General features: G+C 47.6%; 1 protein-coding gene across 4 annotated transcripts in view; it reads left to right on the forward strand.

The window, feature by feature from the left end:
• Positions 1–4,528: 4,528 nt before the first annotated feature.
• Positions 4,529–16,449, forward strand: part of LOC146046400 (serine/threonine-protein kinase Nek11-like) — a 243,622-nt gene continuing 231,701 nt past the window's right edge. For all 4 annotated transcript variants that reach the window (XM_083165682.1, XM_083165683.1, XM_083165684.1 and 1 more), the window contains exons 1-2: positions 4,529–4,647; positions 7,771–7,931. In XM_083165682.1, coding sequence (XP_083021808.1) covers positions 7,771–7,931 — 161 coding nt within the window. In that variant the 5' untranslated portion in view covers positions 4,529–4,647. The remainder of the gene's footprint in view (positions 4,648–7,770; positions 7,932–16,449) is intronic.

The following is a 16,449-nucleotide window of genomic DNA, read 5'->3' on the forward strand; positions in this document are numbered from 1 at the left end:
ATGTCACTGAGGAGTAAATTTACTAAGATGGGAGTTCTATTGAAGATGGGATGTTGCCCTTAGCAACCAATCAGATTCTACTTATTTATTTAGCACCGTCTGGAAGATAATAGATAGAATCTTAATGATTGCTATGGCAACATGAAAAAGAAACCCCTGGCATCAAGCATTAAAACACTGGGAGGGCCCCAGACTCTGCCACAACCCATTACCACTCTTCCCTGCTACCTTTCTTACCCACTTCCCATCATCTGAGTCCTGGTCCTTAGGACCATACCAATTATCTCAGTCCCGGCCCTGGGGTTGCTCCGGACAGTCCACTAAGACCGGGGCCCGGAGAAGTGTTACAGAGTTTTATTGCACGCTCTGTACCTGCAGGCAGTAAGTGATACATCCGTGTGTTGTATTCAATTATCGCATTGGAGTTTTGAGGATATTATAACATGACCACGGCAACCTCAGATGCGATGGTGATAAATGGGCCCCTAAGATTTACAGGGCCCTAATACTACAGGATTTTTTTTTTTGCCGATTATAAATTGAATGCATATGCTAATTCCCAAAATCCAAGCCCCACTGTGCACTTTTAAAAAAATATTGTGAATAACTTTCTAATGACCATTCCAAAAATTTGCGCTTTGGAGGAATAAAAAAATACATTGTTATGGATTTAAAACAAGGCGTTAAGGATTCGGACAACTGCCCGACTTTCTATTTCTATATATTATATATGTGTAGCGCAAAGCATAGAAGTAAATAGGGCTCCACTTGTGCAACGCAAAGCTCAAAACCTGCTATCCTAATTTAATAGAACTTCTGACTGCAATACATACAAGATCTCCAACTAAAATATGTACAATTTATTTATTTTCAATATTAAGGGTTGTTTTTAGACATAGAGGATGGGGACCGGGATATAGAAAACAAAAAGGGAAGGGAACGGGAAGGATGCACACATATGGAAATCCATTGTACAGATGCAAATAGAAAAAAAAGCATCTGCTTGAGATAAGAGTAATTCATCATCGTCACTACCACTATAAAGGTTCAATCAGGGCTGCCACTAGAAACGTTGGGGCCTGGGACTGACCTACAGTCCGAGCCCCCAGCGGCACAGCACCATATCTCTGTCCGCACCCCCAGCGCGCCTGCCAGCACCCTGCCTCCCCATTACCATTACTTACCATCACCCGCATTGCGGCATCACCCTCCGGCTCCTTCAGCCTCCACGGTCAGGTCCGGAGCGCACACTGCACAGTGCAGTCTGCAGAGCCCCAAGCCCCTCTGTGTTCTAGGCTCGGCACTCCGCAGGCTGCACTGTGCGTGCCTGGCTGGGGGGCCGCTGGCGCCAGGAGGGGGAGGCGGCGTGCGGGTGTGCAGGGGGGGGAGGTTGTTACCACTGTGGATAGCTGTACCCAGGGCAACCCCCCTGGGTTCAATAGTAAAATTTAAATCCTCTGTTTTGATGGCTTTCATGGAATGAATATAGAACAACTAGATTTTGAATCTAAAGATTCAAAATCTAGTTGTTCTTTATTCATTCCATGAAAGCCATCAAAACAGAGGATTGGAGGTCGAGGAAGAATAGGAAATACCCACTGTTTCATATTTATAATTACAGTTTGAGTATCTCTTATACAAATATCCATTATCCAAATTATTCCGAAAACCATAGTCTCTAAAATGTACTTTTTTTTTTTTGCTAAAAACCTACTGGGTACATCTGTAACTGGCATTACTGGGGAAATAACATATAACGGTCACTAAATATGTGCAAGGACATGATTGCTTGGCATTCAAATTCAGTGTCTGAGATAGAACACAAACTTTGCTCCGTGTTTTAAAACCTTTTTTCATGCACAAATAAAATGTGTGTCTGTATTTCACGTGTTTGATGTGTAACATAAATGCAAGATAAATTATTCAAATATAAAAATATTCCAAAATTCTTGCGGTCCAGAGCGTTTTGGATAAGGGAAACTCAACCTGTATAATGAACATGTTGTTCAATTTGGGTAATAGCTGGGATACATGGTGACCACCAATTTTCAGGAGATTTATAGCGATTAGAATATGACCTAAGAAATTGTTTCCATGATATTAATTTAATACTGCTAACACCAGATTCAGTAAAATATGAGTGTCCAAGACTGTAGGGATAAGACTGTAGGGATGGCCTTCGGCGTGGTCGCCATCGTAAAATAAAGTATCAAATCTAGAGCAAGTGTCACATTTGCACATTTTTATTTTTTCATTTCATTAGTAAATTGCCCTTATGAAAGCACTTTCCCACACAAAACGCGCCTGCTTGACTTGTCAATTTTTGTTAGCTGACAAAACCAGTAACCGTGCAGTTGTTTATCTGGTGTAATAGGCTCTGTGATCAGCTGTAAGCTGGAAATTTTGCCCAGTGTCCACATTCTACGCTGTCATCTCATCTGCGCACCCTGGGAAGATGGTTTAAAAAAAAACACCAATACTACGACGTAACAAAGGAAATGGCGTTTCATAGTTACTCATTATCTGCAGTACTTAGTTTCACACCACACTGGAGATTTCTAGATCAGAGGGACTCTGCTTCCGTTTCCTTTATCACCTCTACAGCTACATATTTCACTATCTTTTCGCTGTACCGATCTCAGGATATCTTTAACCCTTTGTGTGCCAATGTTGCTGTGAGCTATCCTCAAAATATTCGCTGAAAACAGCGACTGTTCTTTTAGTATAAATAAATACAAATACGGCCAAATCAATTAATTGAAGTCTAGTTAAATATTTCACCCAAAAAAAAAAGAACAGTCGCTGTGAGCGGCGCTGGCATTTTCAGCGAATATTTTGAGGATCGCTCACAGCAATGTTGGCACTCAAAGGTTGAATAGAAGACTGATTTCAACGGGGCCATCTGACAGCTGAGGTCTACAAACTGACCAAGAACCATTAGTGAACCGGAGGCTGCTATGCGTCAAGAAACGACGATAACGTATATTTAAGACCAGTTCAAATGGTAAACTATAACCCATGCACGTTTAGGGGTACTAAAGCTTCTAAAAATCAAAAGAGGCAATATTGCCCAGAGCAACTATTCAGATTCTGTTGCTATGGGCGATATCACTTCTTTTTATTTTTAGAAGCTTGATACCCCTTCCACACCGCACAAATAACCCGGGTCAGCGTGCGGTGTGTGAAAGGGCCATTTCGATTATCCTGGGTCCAGCAACCCGGCAATCTGACCCGGGATAAAATAAGTGTTATTCCTGGGTTGGACACAGGTTGCTGGGCAGTGTGAATGGGTAACTCGGGTCACTTCTATGGAGGAGGCAGCAGTATGACAGTGCTGCCTCCTCCCCCACCCCCACCTGATGTGTTACCGCTCCACCCTCTACCCCCCGGGATGACGTCAGCGACCCAGCAATATGCCGTGTCAATGCGGGCAGCTAAACACAGCAAATGCCGGGTCAATACCGGGATGGACCGGTGTCCAAATTTCAAGTTGAATCCGGCTTAATCAGGCTGGCCAGGAAATTCACGCTTCTGGGGCCAATAAATCTGCTACATAATATGCCGGCACTGACCTCAGTACCTCGTTTTAGGGAACGCTGCTCAGCGCCACTCTATACCCAAATATCTGCAGCCTGTGAATCATGCTGTGATGAGACATCTCATCTTCTTATGTCACCAGGGTTACATAAGAAGGGGCATGGGTCATTGGGTTGACCCTATTTAGGTCTACATAGATTGGGTCGACCACTGAAGGTCGACAGGGCTTGGGTTGAGACCTGGAATAGGTCGACATGGACAGGGTCGGAAGGTTGACACAAGCATTAGGTCAACAATGGGAAGGTGTCGACATTCATTTTATAACATTTTTTTGCCCGAATGTCAACAAAGTCGACATGGACATCGTCTAAGTGTCCAGCTGCGCTCGGCACACTATTATATTCTCCAACCATTTCCAAACTATGGCCCTCCAGCTGTTGTGAAACTACACATCCCAGCATGCCTTGCCATAATTTGAACATTCTCTGTTAGCAAAACTGTGGCAAGGCATGATGGGACTTGTAGTTTCACAACAGCTGGAGGGCCATAGTTTGGATATGCCTGCCGTAGTGGATGGTAGGGCATGAAATACCACCTGTCTGCACATGTCGGCTCCAAAAAACGTGAAAAACTCATGTCCACCATTTGTTGACCTTCCCATTGTTGACCTAATGCTTGTGTCCCTGTCACCCTTTGCCATGTCAACCTATTTCGGGCGTCGACCTTCTGTGTTGACCTAGTCACCCTATAAGAAAAGCAAGCAGCTAATACATTCTACTTTCATGTGAGGAAGTCCTAGATTTCTGTCACCTTCAAGCTTCAGCAACCATGGTGACCAAACCAGACTCACCTGAGGCATACCATATCTCCTTACAGGGAGGGCCAGCCATTCACACAACACAATTACAAGCTCCTCGCATTTGTCTGAGGTCACCACCAGGGCCTGGTAGCTCTATACTTGTTATATTCCTGGTTACTTTCGTACTCTCTGATGATGCTCCTGCTAATGATCCCCCCTGTGATGACATAAATGGACTCTTCCCAGCCTGCCACTTACTCCTGCACCTCCTGCCTGGTTCCTTACTGAGATCAGCTGCTCTGCAAGTTAAGGTGAGTGTCATTTTCAATGACCAAACCTGTTACCTTCTCATATCGGAGAAAAGTCTGATGCTGTCACTAGAAACCTAAAATTACTATTAAAAAAATATATATATTTTTGCTTTATAAAAATGAATATTATATAACTATTATTTCATGTGTGCATTTAGGTGCGTGTTAGTTTTTTATTGTGACATTTGCCTGCAGTAGTACTCAGTCAGGTCAGGGCCGACATCACAATAAAGGCTCGGAGGACATGCTGAAAATTGTAGTTCCTGAACAGCTGCAGAGCTACAGAATACTCAGCTTTGGGCCTGATTCGGACCTGACCGCTAATTCATATGCAAGTCCCGAACCATCTAAGAGTCCTTGCCATCTTGGCAAATGTATTTAGGTCTAAGGCTGCCACTAAGCTGAGAGTGAGACAGGGTGGGAGTGGTCATCACTGATGTCACAGACCCTCCTCATAAACACCTGGGCACATCTGCGTTTTTTAGACACGCCCAGAAATGGCAGGTTACCACACCAAACGCTGGCTTCCTGTCAGTCAAGTGTGGCCATATTACGTTTACAACCCATATGCATTTTCTGTTGATAATCACTCTCGTGTATGCATGATGCGAACAGTACGAAGGCGCATTTGTTCGATAATCGTTAGATTTGTGACTTCTCTGAATCAGGCCCTTTGCTCCGTCCTCTGTCCAGGAACAAGCTGAGGTTTCCATCTGCAGCAGATCTAGTGAAGATGAAGCTGGCTGACTATGCACAACTAGAATGGATATATCTGACCGACATAACATTGGCCCTTATTCTGATTGAGTCGCACGGCTTCGTATGCGGTCGGACGACCAATGTTTGGTGTCTGCGCATGTGCAGTGGTGTCTGCGCATTTGCGAATGCCGCGCACATCCAAACACGGCGTGAATTCCGTACAGAAAACGATCAGTCTGAATAATCCCCGCAGGGGGTGGAGAGGGGCGTGAGGGGCTGTTTGGGCTCATTACCATATGCGTACGCCCCGCAGTTCATGGGCGTTCCTATGAAACCACTGAGCGTACATATGGTAATGTGGCCGTGACGCACGTGTGGGGGGCGGACAGCTGACATAGCTGGATGCCAGCTGCCCGCCCATATCCCTGCTTTCACACGGAAAAATGTCCGTGTGGTCTGCAGTACTCGTGGCTTGCTGACCGCTCGGTCCTTCATTCGATGGTCGGCGACCATCGGAGGATGGGGGAGGTTCCCACAGATGGGGGAGGTGTTCACATTAAACATCCACTCGCGGTCCGTTCGGTCGGTGTCTTACCGCATTCAGACGGTGTGAGCGATCCGTATGGTAGGCGGGGCTAACAACACTCGGTGGCCGTCCGAAATACGCATCCATCCGATTCAACTAGAATAAGGGCCATTGTGTCCTCACACACCTTGTGTTCTGGGAGAAGCTGCTCCCAAGCAGATGCACCTAGAACAGTGGTGTCAAACTCAAGGCCCTCCAGCTGTTGTGGAACTACACATCCCAGCATGCCCTGCCACAGAATATATATAATGGATTGCTAAAACTGTGGTGGGCATCCTGGGATGTGTAGTTCCACAACAGCTGGAGGGCCATGAGTTTGACACCATTGACCTAGAACATGTTTATACCTAGATAAAAGTGGCTGCGTCTGACTGTCACATAAGGAGATGGATGGAGCTGCTCTGTTTTACATGCCCTTACCATCCTCCAACAGCCGGGCACAGCTGGCATGTGGCGACGGCAATGATTCACAGCCATTAATGACTAGAACGCGCACAGGCCCCTGTGTATAACACAAGAGCAGGGAGCAGGTGGGGAAGATGCTTACAAAGAGGAAACATCGCTAAGCTCTGAATTATCCGTCGTATCCACTCTAAGATCTGTGCAAGTGGCTGATGGTCACTCCACTCCACAGACGCTGGAACATGGCTCCTTCCACCTGGTACAAAATGCTCCTAAACTTCCTTCTACTTTTGCAGATCTGTGTAGTAATGATAACAATATCAGCAATATCAAGGATTCATATCAATGCGTGTGTTAGGGGTTTTTGACATCGGGGTCACTCAGACCTGATCGTCGATAATCAAACGACTGCACAAGTACGCATGAGCAAGGACATCCTGCGGTGATACAGTGTCGTTTTCACTTTCAAATCAAACCAAAGCCTGTATCCCATTATCACGCCTGTTTATTCAACAACCAAGGTTGCCAATGCAATTGCTTTAATTCCGCCCATCCCAGGTCATTAGTCTGTGCTTATGAGAGAGTATATGGCTGGGGAGGGATCATTCAGATCCCTCTTTTGGGGCTAGATGTATTAAGTCATGAAAAGTGATAAACCACCAACCAATCAGCTCTTACCTGTCATTTTTTAAACACAGTAATTTTGGTGCGTGCTCCCGAGCACATCAGATCGGACCTAACAGACTGAACGTCCTCCAAATACAAAAAAATCTGGATCGATCAGGTGGAAACTGGACCTACAGTATTTTAACCACATCAGATAAATTGCATGCGATTTATCTGATGTACTTGACTGACATATTCCTGGACCCATCCACCCACACACATCGATAAATCTGACGGTACATGCGATGTGCATTAGATAAATTGCATTCGATAAATTGCACTAGTGTATGGGCAACTTTAGGTCTTGGTCTGGTTTTAATGGGGCAGTCATGTTTTGGGGGCTCTGCCACTATCAGTTTAGGAGTGTCCTGATTGGGCCGTCAGGCTGGAGGTATGTCCTGTTCACTGCATAGAAGACCGGTGGTGGACAGTTGCCATGCACATCTGCCACAGTGTGGGTGGTGGTCCAGTGCGTCAGAAGCACCGGGCCCATTCCGTGACACGTGGTTATGCCCACTTATTGCGCAGTTTGCAGCAGCATGCGCACTGTTGTCTTGATTACACCAGGATAACTATTGGGACATACAGTGTGCTAAACGTGGTCGGTACCTGATGTGAACATCAGATGACTGGGATATTCATTTCTGATTTTGACATATACTAATGATTCTCGTTTTCACCTGTACAATAATTTAGCATTGGTGTGTTGGGAAATAAATTGTATAGTAGTAATAATAATAATAATAATAATACATGTTCTCCCTTCACAGATGGATTTGTCTGTGGACACACGCAGGTCACCGATAATGTGCCAAAGTGCTTTTACTCCTGGGTCACTTATAATGAGACGGTATAAGGTGCACCGGAAGCTGGGCAGCGGATCCTTCGCTACTACCTACCTGGTGACGGATGTGAAGGACGCAGAGACTCAGTGAGTACTTGTATGTTAGTAGAAGCCGTACTGAGTGCCTGGCGCCAGTGGTTCCTTTGGCAAATCGAACACACGGTCCATTCATATCACCCTGGATGATTGTGTCCTGATAAAGTCTTTCAGCGTAATCCACAATCGGCCACTTTTCGGAATGGCACAAGTGTGAGGGAGTGGTGACCTGATATCCCCACCCTGGCTGCAAAATGCGTCAATTCAAGACTTTGGGCCTGATTCTGGAAGACTGTAATGCATGTACAAGGCCGCTGTACAAACGCCTTCAGCGACTATCACAGTCACCAAGGTGTATGGGTGAAAACCGGACCAGGACAAAACCCCCGGACCGCCGGACCGGATATCAAACTCTGCATTTTGTAGCTTGTAGCCTCAGGTCTGGGGGGTGTCCTGTCCGGGGGGGCTGCCTTTCACACCTGTCACCAGGTAGAGGAGGAGGGGTAGAATAAAGCCTCTCTGTATGGTCCAGGCATGTAGCAAAAACCGGACGGTCCGGACCACCCAGGGAGGCTGTAATCTCCCCTCCCCCATGTCCCTGGTGATAGCTATCACAGGGAACCCCCGGACAAGACACCCCCCGGACCGGACCCTACAAGCTCCGGACTGCAGATTTTGATGTCCTGTCCGGCGATCCGGAGTGTAGTCCGGGTCCGGTTTTTACTTAGTCCCGTCACCAAGGCGTTCGTACTAGGGAGGCCAATCCCGGGCCATTTTTTCAATCCTGGGATTCGGGTTTGAAAAACTGTCAATCCCGGGATTCCCAGGATTGGCCTCCTGATGTGCCCAATAATGAATAAATTACCTCTAAGCATAGAGGAAATGTGCGGCGGGCCGGCGGCATGCAGCGTTTGAGGCGAGGTGACTCGGCGGGCCAGGGAGGAGGCGGGTAACTCGGTGTCCGGGCAGACGCGGTGTCGTGGGAATCAGTGTGTGGCTGCGCAGCGTGATGTGATCTCTCACATCACGCTGCGCAGCCACATAACCTTGTTTCCAGGCAGCGCAGCGTGATATTATACCACACAGTGTTCAAACACCGCCGCGTCTGCCCGGACTTCAACTTAACCGCCTGCTCCCCGGCCCGCTCAGCGGTACACATGAGAAGGGGATCAAATGCGCATGCGCATTTGGATCCCGGGATAGAAGCCTCCAGTCCCGGGATTCAAATCCCTGCCAAAAATGCCCTATATCCCGGGATCCCGACGATCCCAGGATTGGCATCCCTAGTTCGTACAGAGGGGGGTGGACAGGGGGCAGAGGCGTAACTATAGCACTGCAGCCCCCGCGGCCAAGGGGGGGCGCTGTGCATGTGTGGGCGCCGGGGGGCTGTGGTGCTATAGTTAGCCCCCTCCCGTCCGCCCATCTGCCGCCCGCCAATCCGCCGCCCGCAGCCTTACCTGACTTCACTGGTCCCCTCCCGGCTCCCTTTCTGGCTTCATTCTTCTGCTAGTGAGACGGACCACAATAAAATGTCCGCCCCATATAGCAGACAGTTCTCTGAATAATTTTTCCACTGGGCATCAGTCATCACAAGCGATTGATAGTCAGGGACCTACTCGTTGGCTGTAATGAAATCCGGCACATCCCGCCTATTGCTGACATCCCCTAAACCGCTCGGGAACGTCTCTGTTTTCCCAGGCAAGCCTGCATTTTTCTAAGCACTCCCACTGAACGGTCGGTTACCACCCCAGACGCCTAGTTCATGAACGTTGCCTGTTTGTGCAGGAACAATGGCGGGAGTGATACAGTGCATCACACATCTGAATTTATTCTAATGCACCTGACGAGTGTGTATTTAATTATGTCCTCACCCAAATCTAACTCTCTGCACATGTTGCATCTGCCCCACCTGCTTTGCACATGACTTTATCCATTTGAGAAGGAATTTGCCTTTGCGAGTGATCCTGAATAAGGGACAATGTGTTGATATATCTCCCTTTCATATTAACCTGCTGAAACTATTGTAATGTGTCCAATCTGTCTGCTTCCCTTGTAATATGGGTTCTATCCTGCAAATATTATAATTTATTATTAGGAACAAGACTTACTCCTAATTACTGTCAGTTATATGTGCTCTGGTAGCCTGCTATTCTCAGATGCTGTCTCACTGCTATGGTGGACGTTCTCCCTATTGCATGGCCATTGTAGGAACACACAGTTTGGATTACCTGTAGTTTGTTTGGTTTCCATGGGGCTGCGCAGTGTTTGTCCCTGGGCAGAACCCTCTGTGTATTGTTACTGGAAAGCAGAGAACTTACATAATACTACCAGAATCCGTATAGTATTAGTGTATAGATGGAGAGACAATAATGTGACATGTAACATTATCTGTGCCGGCCCAAGATAAAGTTATAAATGTTCACTCTTATTATTGGTGGCAATTGGGGATTATTTATCAATAAAGCAGGGACAAGCCTGGAGAGGAGACTTTCAGAAGGAGTTCGGGGGCGGGGCTTGAACGTGATGTCATTAAGCTGCGCCCCCAAGCTGGAAAATGACCCGGTTTCCCCATCTCCACGGAGGGGCCGGGGCTAAAATGACACGATTATGGAACTTTAGCCCCGCCTCCTCTTCGGAGATAAGTAGATAAGGTTATTTAAATGGTGTGTCAGGGGAGGGGGGGGGGGGGGGCGGCTAGGGGGACCCAATTTTCGGGACCCTCCTGCCATTCCGCGAGGGTAGGCAACCCTGCAATAAAGCCCTGATCGTCATGTATATACCAGTACAAGCCAGAATGTATATAGATCAATATAAATACAGACATTCCTCACTTAACGACCGGGTTCCGTTCCTACGACCCGCCCGTTAAGCAAATTTGTCATTAGACGAACCTATATAAAACCCCTTAATACTTCTGAGACGTGGGTCGCTAAACAGTCTGGGCGGGTCGTAACTGTGAGAGGGTAGGCGGGCAGGTTGTAAATCCGAGCAGACGGGGTCGTAAGTCTGAGCAGTCACAGCGCGGACGCTAAACGAAGACGGGTGGTAAGTCCGGGTGGTCCATAAACAGGTAGGTTGTAAAGTGAGGAATGTCTGTATAAGGTATTGGTACAAATCTGGATGTATCTAGAACAGTGGTTCTCAAACTCGGGCCTCAGGACCCCACACCGCTCACGTTTTCTAGGTCACCTGACAGGTGCACTCATTACTGACACATTTTAAAATATCCACAGGTGGAGCTAATTATATCGCTTGATTCAGTGAGGAGACCTGGAAAACATGCACTGTGTGGGGTCCTGAGGACGGTATCCGGACTCATCATACACTGACTCTAGGTCAACAGGGTCCAAAGGTCGACATGGTCAAACGGTCGATCTGGAAATGGTCGACATGAATTTTTTTTGACAAAACTTTGAGCCGACATGTGCCGACAGGCGGTATTTCATACCCTACCATTCACTACGGCGTGAAGGGAGAATATAATAATAGTGTGTCGAGCCTGAAGCATGGCGAGCATAGCTACACTTAGACAGTGTCCATGTTGACCTTTGGACCCTGTCGACCATTAGTGGTTGACCATATGATTGTTGACCATACCTTTTTTCAGGTGTTCACCTATTGGCTTTTGAACACTGTTGACCTAATTATCCACACCCTAAGACGCCACCTCCACACATTCACTTGATTGGCTGGAAAGTGGTAACTGGTGGCAGTGAGGTGTTGGGGGGGGGGGGGGCAGCAGGTTGAAGTTGTGCCTAGGATGCTGAGAAGCCATATGCCGCCCTGGCCAGAAGCATTGCATACCTGGCATTATAAATTAGTTATATGGCCATGTATTCCGGTTGGGGTCCACCCAGTGGCAGGTTCAATTATACCCCTTTCACACCACACAAAGAACCCAGGTTCGACCCGGGTCTCTTTGCTGTGTGAAAGGGTAATTTGAAGGAAAAAAATCGGGTCCAGCAATGCAGTAGTCCAACACAGGATAAAAGAAGGGTTAATAATGGTTCGGACCCGGGTTGCTGGGACAGTCCTGCAGCCCACAGGAAATTCTGCTTTATTTCTGTACATATTGTACCTCATTCGCAAATGTGCGATACATTATTTTGAATGCCTCCTAAAAGGTCTGTACCTGTTATAGTATATTTCCCTACCCATTATCCACACCATACTCTCGGAACATTACAGTATATACCGCAAGCTTCCTTAGTGTCGTGTTGTGTGATTTCCTGTGCTACTTTATACTTCTTGTTCTAGGGGGAAGTTACTGGCAGGAAGGGTCTGTGCAGACGATAGGTAATTAGTATTACCATCTACTGTTGCTCTTAAGATACAGGTTGGGTGTCCCATATATATCCATTGTCCAAAATATTCCGAACAGCAAAGTTTCCAGAATGTACTTTTGCTAAAAGCACTACTGGGGACATGATATGTAACTGGCACTACTGGGGACATGATATGTAACTGGCACTACTGGGGACATGATATGTAACTGGCACTACTGGGACATGATATGTAACTGGCACTGCTGGGGACATGATATGTAACTGGCACTACTGGGACATGATATGTAACTGGCACTACTGGGGACCTGATATGTAACTGGCACTACTGGGGGGTATGATATGTAACTGGCACTACTGAGGACATGATATGTAACTGGCACTACTGGGGACATGATATGTAACTGGCACTACTGAGGTCATGGTATGTAACTGGCACTAAATATGTGCAAGAAAATAATTGCTTGCCATTCACATTGTGTTTGAGATTGTACAAACTTTGTTTCATGTTTTGAAACTTTGTTTCTTTCCAAGAAACTCCAATCAGCCAGACTGTGTGCGACTACACCTCTTACAGGGATTTCATGTTCATAGGTAAACCAGAGCTTAGGGATGTTCAACATAAGTTTCAGAACCCCCAAACCCACCACAACCCCCCTCGTCGCCACAACCTGAATGTTTTTTAATTGGTTAGAAGATGAAGGTGTTGTCAAATTTCCCTTCTACACTGCCGCAAAAACCCAGGTAAATGCTGGGTTAACCTGGGTTGCGGCCATTCTGAAAGGGTTCTTAGAAAATCACCTGGGTCCAGTGACCTAGGAATGCAACCTGGGTAGCGAGCAGGGTTGGTCCTGAAAAGGACTATGGTTAAGGTGCAGTGTAAACGGGTAACCCAGGTCATCCGTCCTAGGTCCTATTAACTCTATGGGGAGTTGTTCGTGCTTTTGGATGTCATCTGAAATGGGCACGCCGGCGCCGCCCTACACAGGGAGCGATATTCAGGCATTTTCTGAGCGATTTAAAATCATTTTACCAAATTGCTCAGAAAATGCCTGAAAATCACAATGTGTAGAGACCACACAGCAATGTAAATGCGCAACAATGCAGTCTGTGTCTGGGGCCGATTAATAACCCACACGCAGGTTATTAATTGGTCGGGGCCAGTGTTCTCCCTGAAGAACACATTGCTCAGCACACATCGCTGTGCAGAACTGTGTGCTGGGCCACCTGAGCGATGTAGCGCCACTCAGAATTCTCATTCCCTCCTATCGCCCCGTGTGTAGAGCCCATAAGGCCCGCCTATATCCCGTGTTCAGCCTGCGATGTGAACAGGTTTTAGGCCACTGAGACACGGCCTAAACCTGTGTTTAGTGACCCAGGCTGGACCCAAAATTTTGTTATGAATGGGCTAGGACATGAGCCACAATCCTGATTTTCAGAAGGAGGCTGAGACAGAGAGAATGATGCACATTATTGGCAAACATATAACAATTTTGCCATCGCCATATTACTGGGAAATTATTCAGATGATATTAAAGACCAATAGGCTTACTTTTGTGTCTTAAGGTGTCCATACACTTATAAGACTTGACATTCTTTAATAAGCCAGTTTTGTTTGTTTGATTGTACAGATTTAGCCCCTGTCATCTTTGGCGAGCGCCGGCGGACAGGGGCTACACTGAACTGGGACGCACGTGCGTCTCACGCGCACATGCGTCCCAATCCTCCGTCGGCGGGGCAGCGGCATCCTGCCCATCTCCGCTTCAAGGAGATGGGCAGGGATTGGGGTGGGGTCGGGGCGGCGAGGGGGACTGGCGGCGGCGGTGGGGGAGGCGGCGAGGGGGACCGGCGGCGGCGGTGGGGGAGGTGGGAAGCTCTGTTGTCACGGGGTGCGCGTGCGTTTCATGCGCGTTCGCCCCCTGGCTGGAGCTGGCCGCTGGCTGGGGCTGGCGATACTTTTGCCAGCCCCTGCAAAGACAAGGCTGGCTCCATCTGTATGCTTTACATACAGGGCCCTAACCATGTGCAAGGGTTGCCATCACACAGGGTGCTGAACACTGAGGGCAGTGCCAGCGCGTCCCTAGAAACTGTACATAGGGCCTGATTCATGTTGAGTCGCTAAGCAGTGTAAATTTGCTGCTTAGCGAGCCGTCTAACGCCGCCTACTGGGCGAGCAAATGCCGCCATACGAGCATCCCCACCACCCACCCCTGGCAGGCATTGGCCCACCCGCATACCAGGGAACGCCCAGTGTTTTCATGGGGATGCCCATGAAAACTTGAATCAAGCCCATGGTGTTACTGGTTTAGGGAGCAGGAACGGCACAAGGCGCCTCAATTAGCTTACTAATTTTTTATCTTTGATCTGGGACTATTTTATTATGTATTCTGTAAATAATGTTCATATTTACAGTATCACTGGATGCAGGGCTGCCACTAGGAATTTTGGTGCCCGAGACTGATTTCCAGTCCGGGCCCCTCCGCCCCCCTCCACTTACCACCCGACTCCTGCTCCCTCATCCCCTCCTGCTGATGAGGTCCAGAAGGCTTCTTCAATGCAGCATGCCAGCGGCCAACTAAAATGCAGCATTGGTCCGGCTGGTGAGCCAATCAGAGCTCTTGTACCGGCAGACGCTTTGATTGGCTAATGGTAGACGAACTCTGATTGACTCAAAAGCTGGTGCAGCATTTTAATTGGCCACCAGCATCCTGCACTGAAGAAGCCTGTGCTTCGTTCAGTGCACCGAGCACAGCGGATGCAATTATTTTGTAAAGAACTTTTTGATATTGGAGCCTTTTTCTATTCCTTGAATTTTGCCCACTGGGTGGCACTGTATGAATGAGGAAAATACATGCATATGTACCAGTAGCTACCTGCAGGTGGCAGCAGAGATCTGTGACTGTGTTGGCCATAGTCCTGATTGAAAGGATAAATTATGGAGCATCAAAAATCTTTACTTACAGCATTGTTTTGGTCTAATTACCGCCAAGCTCTCTGCTAAATTATGCATATCATTACAGTTCGAGAGAGAGGAAGAACAAGGTTAGGAAAATCCAAATACTAGTCTCTGTGATTGGTTCTGTCTGTATCCCCGATACGTATTTTACATTTTATTTTTAGATTTTACTTAGTGATTAACCCTTTCCTTGCCGGATATTACAACAAAATTTTTCAAAAGTTTTAAAAATCTCATGTCAACCTTTTCATGTGTTCGATCTATTGCTTGTGTCAACCTTTTGTCAGTTTCGAACCTGTGCATGTTGACATTTTGGTGTCGACCTAAACACTGTCTGGATACCACAACTATTGGGTCTAAAACATGAGAAGAATGTAATAGAGTGAAGGGCTTTGTGCGAGTTCTTAAAGCGGTGATCATTTACGCAACAAAACCAACATTGTTTTACCATACAAAGGATTGCCGCTTTAAAACTACATAAGCATTTATACCTCCTTCCTTATCGCCCCCCCCCCCCCCCCCCCAATAGTCTTTACAGATTGTTAAGTGCAAAAGTATTTTCCTAATGGAGTGCTAAGCTTCATAAGCTAAACACCAGTTCTCCAATCATGCCAGATATTGGACCTTATTTCATTTTGCAAGGCAGAGGATTATCGACTGACTGCGCTTGCGCTGGGATCACAGAGCGCATGTGTGAGGTCATTCAGCAACAAAATCCAGCATCTTTTCTGATCTCGAGCTGCAAGTTGATTGACAGGAGGTGCTGTTTATGGGTGGTAACCAGGGCCGGATTGGCCCACTGGGAAACCGGGCCATTTCCCTGTGGGCCGGCCCAAAACTTTTTAAAAAGGGGCCGGCCGCGATCCTTCCTGGGCTGGCTGGGCTGCAAGCAGCAGCCGCGGCACTTTGCCCGAATCCAAAATGGCCACGGGAGGCTGCGGCGCATGCGTGCACAGCACCTCCCAGGGCCTTCAAGCTGCCGCTCAGCACCTCACTGAAAGAAGCAGCAGCAGCAGGTGAGCCGCCCGCCGCCCCCCGCGTGCATTACATAACGCCGCACCCCGCGCCCATTACATACGACCCCCCTACCGCTCCTGGGCCGGAATCCAGTCCCAATGCACCCCTGGTGGTAACTAGGAGTTTCAGGGGAAACGCCCAGGCGTTGTGACCTCAACTCCGGCCTCGATCAGTCTGATTCTATGGCACGGGTGGAGTAGGTCCCTGGGTTACTGCTCATACTGGAAAAATCATTTGATGGTGAGTGTGTTGCGAATAGATTTGCAGCTATTCGTTGATCAGCGTGAAGCCATTCACAGACTTGCACAGGGCG

This window comes from Crinia signifera, chromosome 11 (assembly GCF_055691185.1).
Source record: "Crinia signifera chromosome 11, ASM5569118v1, whole genome shotgun sequence".
NCBI lineage: Eukaryota > Metazoa > Chordata > Amphibia > Anura > Myobatrachidae > Crinia > Crinia signifera.